The sequence below is a fragment of the Phaseolus vulgaris genome, chromosome 3, assembly GCF_000499845.2.
Source record: "Phaseolus vulgaris cultivar G19833 chromosome 3, P. vulgaris v2.0, whole genome shotgun sequence".
NCBI lineage: Eukaryota > Viridiplantae > Streptophyta > Magnoliopsida > Fabales > Fabaceae > Phaseolus > Phaseolus vulgaris.
Window position 1 is genome coordinate 19,882,124 of NC_023757.2, and position 4,799 is coordinate 19,886,922.

At 48.9% G+C, this 4,799-nt stretch overlaps 1 protein-coding gene across 1 annotated transcript; it reads left to right on the top strand.

The window, feature by feature from the left end:
* The first annotated feature begins 302 nt into the window (after positions 1 to 302).
* Positions 303 to 1,427, top strand: LOC137839302 (uncharacterized). The gene has a single exon (XM_068648423.1). The coding sequence runs from the start codon at positions 303 to 305 to the stop codon at positions 1,425 to 1,427; it is 1,125 nt and encodes a 374-aa protein (XP_068504524.1).
* The last annotated feature ends 3,372 nt before the right edge of the window (positions 1,428 to 4,799 follow it).

The following is a 4,799-nucleotide window of genomic DNA, read 5'->3' on the forward strand; positions in this document are numbered from 1 at the left end:
TCTTTTGCTTCTGTTTTGGTTGCTTACCTATCCCTTATCTTGTGCAGATAATATGTTGGGCAAAGGGAAACTGGAAGAACTGAGGGCGATCGCCCGATCCTACAAGCTAGCGGCAGGCTCCCAAACCGTGTCCAACTCGGTGGTGGAGATCGCCACCGCTCAAGGCAAAACTCCTCCCCGAGGTGCAACCTCTTCCGGGGTACTACCCGCCCCTCAAAGGAAAAAGCTAATCTTGAGAAAATAAAAAAGGAAAGCTCCTCAAGTGGTGCAAGAGGAAAAAGAGGATGAAGAGACCACCGAGGATGGCCTGTTACCAAGAGGACAAGGGTGGCCCCCTCTTCACCACCTGCAATCCAAACACCAACACTGCCCTCACCTCCAGCTCTAATACCACCAGTCCAAGCAACACCCTTCTGGTTGAAAGCAGCGACCCCAACTTCATAGAGAACCCTCCAAGCGCCTCCACGCCATTCGTTTCTGCCGGAGAGGGTCCTCCTTCAACCACTTCTATTGTTGGGGCCGCACCAGGAGGAGATGAGGGCGCTCATAACTCGCTGATACTCATAACAGAATCTCCGACCTCACCACCACGCCAAGAAGCCCCCCTTGCCCTTCAAACTCAAGAGGGTGGTGGTGAAAGTCAGCACCAAACTCCTCTAGCACCTCCACCAACAACAACCTCAAGCCTCCCAACCTCTCTCGAAGAGATCTTAGGGCCCTTCACAGTTAAACTGAAGATGATGGCGGAGGATCTCCCCTTGATTGTATCGAAAGCCGTGAAGGACTCCCTCAAGAAGCTCCAAGAGGAGAACTCAGCGCTCAAGGAGTCAAATCTGATTATGAGGGCTGAAGCTGAAAAGCTCTCGTGCAACCTGCTAATGACCGAGCTGGACCACTCAAGGCTGGAGGATGCCATGGACGCGGAGCTAAGAAGCACGCGCAAGGAGGCCTCCGACCTGCGCCAGAAACTGCACCTCCAAGTCCAAGAGAAGATCGACTTGGAAAGCAAACTTGTCCCTTACAGGCTCAAGGTGGCGGACTTGGAGGCTGCAAAGAAGGCGGATGCGACCAAGATGGAAAACCTTGAGAAAAGGTCAGCGGATCGGGAGGTGCTCCTTGGGAAAGTTGAAAAAGAGAGGGACGATGCCATTGCTGAGCTCGCCAAAGCTCGAGAGGAGGCCGCAAAGATTGCTGCAGAGTTGGCTCAGGCTCGGGACGAGGGCAAAAAGGCTGCTGAAGACCTGGCTCGAGCTCGTGAGGAAAAGGAAGAGCTGAAGAAACAAGCACAAGAGCTCGAGCAAAGCACCGCCCAAGTCCTCACCGCCGCTCTGGAGCAGGTTACATACCAATACCCCGAGCTCGACCTCTCTATGGTGTCAATCTGCAACGAGGTGGTGGATGGGAAGATCGTACCCTCTGAAGACTAGTTGCCTCCCTCCATCACCTTGTTTTTGAAACTTGGCGCTCATCTTTTGTTTGTATTTTCGTTTACGTAACTGTTTATGTACTTGATCACATTCGTGTTCAAACTTGAATAACCACTTTTGTATATCTTTCAATGCTGAAAAGTTGTTTTCTAATACTTCTCTTTGAATGCTTCTTACTTTTACTTGCTTTCACACACTGCTTCAAACTTGAATAAACTGTTAACTTCATAACAATTTATCAAACGATTAACTCAAAGTAGAACTTGAGCAACTATTAACTTTCAAGCGATGACATTTAATATAACTTGTGAACTTAAGGCAACAAACTTTAACATAAGTTACTTACTAGGCAGCAGGTTTTAACTTAAACTAGTATCACAATACAGTTTACCTGATCTGCCCAGCAAGGTGAGCCCTTATTCCTATCATCACCTGGAATTCTTCTGATCGTCGTAGGGTTCTGGCGATGTGAACTCTCTTGCCTTCATAATTTGACCATTGTTCCCTCATCTGAGGGGTAGAGGCGCCTCTCGGATCCTTCTCTACCTCCCTGAGTTTCAGAGCAATGAGCTGGATAGTGAGGTGTTCTCTTTGAACCTACCTTAGCTATCTTTTAACTTATTTCACCCTTCACGTCGTACCTAAGCTCGTTCAAGACGAGAAGGATTTTATCTGTCTCCGCACCGCCTACAAGCGTGGAAGCCTTCCCTGGTCTTACTAGGTCAATATTGATGTTTCACTTAAAGGGGGAAAGGCGTTTTCCTTCCTTCCCCACCGTTTAAGGTCACGAACACCCCTGACTTTTCAGTTCATCTTGCCTAAACTCACTCTGAGGTGAGAAGGACTTTTCTGGTGCCTCAACTTGCCCAGGGTGTACATCTCCTCCCCCTGGATGCACTGAGGACTTTTAATCTTGCCTCTATCTGCTGGTGCAGAGCGGTCTTCCAATTTGTTCTTGTCTGCACTCGCTCAAAGGCGATGAGGACTTTTTCTGGCCTGCACTCGCTCAAAGTCGAGGAGGACTTTCTCTTGCCTGCACTTGCTCAAAGTCGAGGAGGACTTTTTCTTGCCTGCACTCGCTCAAAGTCGATGAGGACTTTCTCTTGCCTGCACTCGCTCGAGGGCGAGGAGGACTTTTTCCCTTTCTTGCCTGCACTCGCTCGAGGGCGAGGAGGTCTTTTTCCCTTTCTCGCCTGCACTCGCTCGAGGGCGAGGAGGTCTTTTTCTCTTTCTCGCCTGCACTCGCTCGAGGGCAAGGAGGTATTTTTCTCTTCTTGCCTCAAGACGCACGAGAGCGTTGAGGTCTTTAATTATCACTGGTGCCTCCGATCGCCGAAAGACGATGAGGACTTTAAAACTTTAACTACTGCCGCCGATCGCCAAAAAACGATGGGGACTTTAAAACCTTTAACTGGTGCCGCCAATCGCCGAAAGACGATGGGGATTTTAAAACTTTTAACTGGTGCCGTCAATCGCCGAAAGACGATGGGGACTTTAAAACTTTTAACTGATGTCGCCAATCGCCGAAAGACGATGGGAACTTTAAAACTTTTAACTGATGCCGCCAATCGCCGAAAAATAATGGGGACTTTAAAACTTTTAACTGATGCCGCCAATCGCCGAAAAACGATGGGGACATTTAAAACTTTTAACTGAGAGCATGCGATATAACTTTGAGCTTGCCTTAAATCACGCACGAGTGATAAGGTCTTTTTTTCGATTCTAAAAACTTTCAACATAAAAGGCATGCAAACTCAGAAACTTAAGCTTGGAAACTCTTCTTTATTGGGTGGCCTCATTAAAAACCCTCCTTAGGGAAAAAAGAGTGCCCCCTTCAAAACTGTTTTAACAGAAAGCTTGTAAATCTCTTCATGTTCATTTTTACTTACAAAGCTTTAACTGTAATATAACTTGAGGTGTGTGGCGTTCCAGGTGCAAGGAATCGCCCCTCCTTCTAACGTCTCTAAGCGGTAGGCGCCGTTCCCGAGCACCTCGGTTATTATGAACGATCTCATCCACTTAGGCGATAACTTGCTCTCCATCTCGTACTGATGGGCCTTCCTCATCACCAGGTCGCCCTCTCTAAACTGCCTTGGCATTACCCTGGAGTTGTATCTTCGCTCAATCCTCCTTTTTACTGCCTCGGCTTTTACTCTTGCCTCCTCCCTGACCTCATCCAGTAAATCCAGATTCAACCTTCTTTCTTCATTCGAGTCTTCCGCCACAAAGTTCTGGAATCTCGGCGAGCTCTCCTGGATTTCAACTGGAATCATTGCATCACATCCATAAACCAAGCTAAACGGGGTCTCGTGGGTTCCTGAATGCTCAGTGGTATGGTACGCCCAAAATATGCGGGGTACCTCTTCAGCCCACGATCCTTAACTTTCTCCAGTCTTCTCTTCAAGCCTCTCAGCAACACCCGATTGGCAGACTCTACTTGGCCATTTATCTGTGGGTGCTCGACGGATGCAAACACCTGTTGTATTCCCACCTCTTCGCATAGCTTCTTCAACAAGTGACTTGCAAACTGAGTTCCATTGTCCGACACCAGGCGCTTAGGCACACCAAATCGGCACACGAGATTCTTCCACACAAAACCTTTAATCTTATGTGCGGTGAATTGGGCTACTGGCTCCACTTCGATCCACTTGGTGAAGTATTCAATCGCCACCACCAAGTACTTCATCTGCTTGACCGCCAATGGGAAAGGTCCCAGAATGTCAATTCCCCAAGTATGAAACGGCCAAGGGCTGTGAATTGACTTCAGCTCTTTTGGAGGCGCCTTGTGCCAATCGGCGTGCTGTTGACATTGTTTGCAACACTGTGCATACTTCTTGCAGTCCTCCCTCATCATTGGCCAGTAATAACCTGCACGGAGAGTTCTTGCAGCCAGAGCTCGTCCCCCGACATGACTCCCACATATACCTTCATGGAGCTCGGCCATAATTCTAGTGCATTTTCTCCGTGCACACATTCTAGGAGTGGGTGTGTAAACCCAAACCTGTACAACTCGCCATCGATCATGGTGAACTTGCTGGAGTTCTTCTTTATCTTCCTAGCCTCCGTCGGATCCAGCGGGAGAAGGCCATCTGCCAGGCCGCGCTGGTATTGCGTTATCCATGTGTCTGGCTTATGCGTAGCGCAGACCTGCGTCATGTTCACCCTCTCCCCCCGACATGCTCTTATTCTCGGCGATCTCAAGGTCTCCTAGGTCAAGGACCTGTGACTCCTCGCCGCTTTCTCCGTCGACTTGCTTATCTGAAGAACCAGGTGGTCTGCCACAAACGCTCTAGGCGTTTTCAGAGTTTCTTGGATAACTGACCTCTGCCTACCCCCCTTGCCCGAACTGGCGAGCTTGGCTAGCAAGTCAGC

Coding starts and splice junctions, on each gene's coding strand:
- LOC137839302 (XM_068648423.1), top strand. CDS start 303: ATGGCCTGTTACCAAGAGGACAAGGGTGGCCCCCTCTTCACCACCTGC.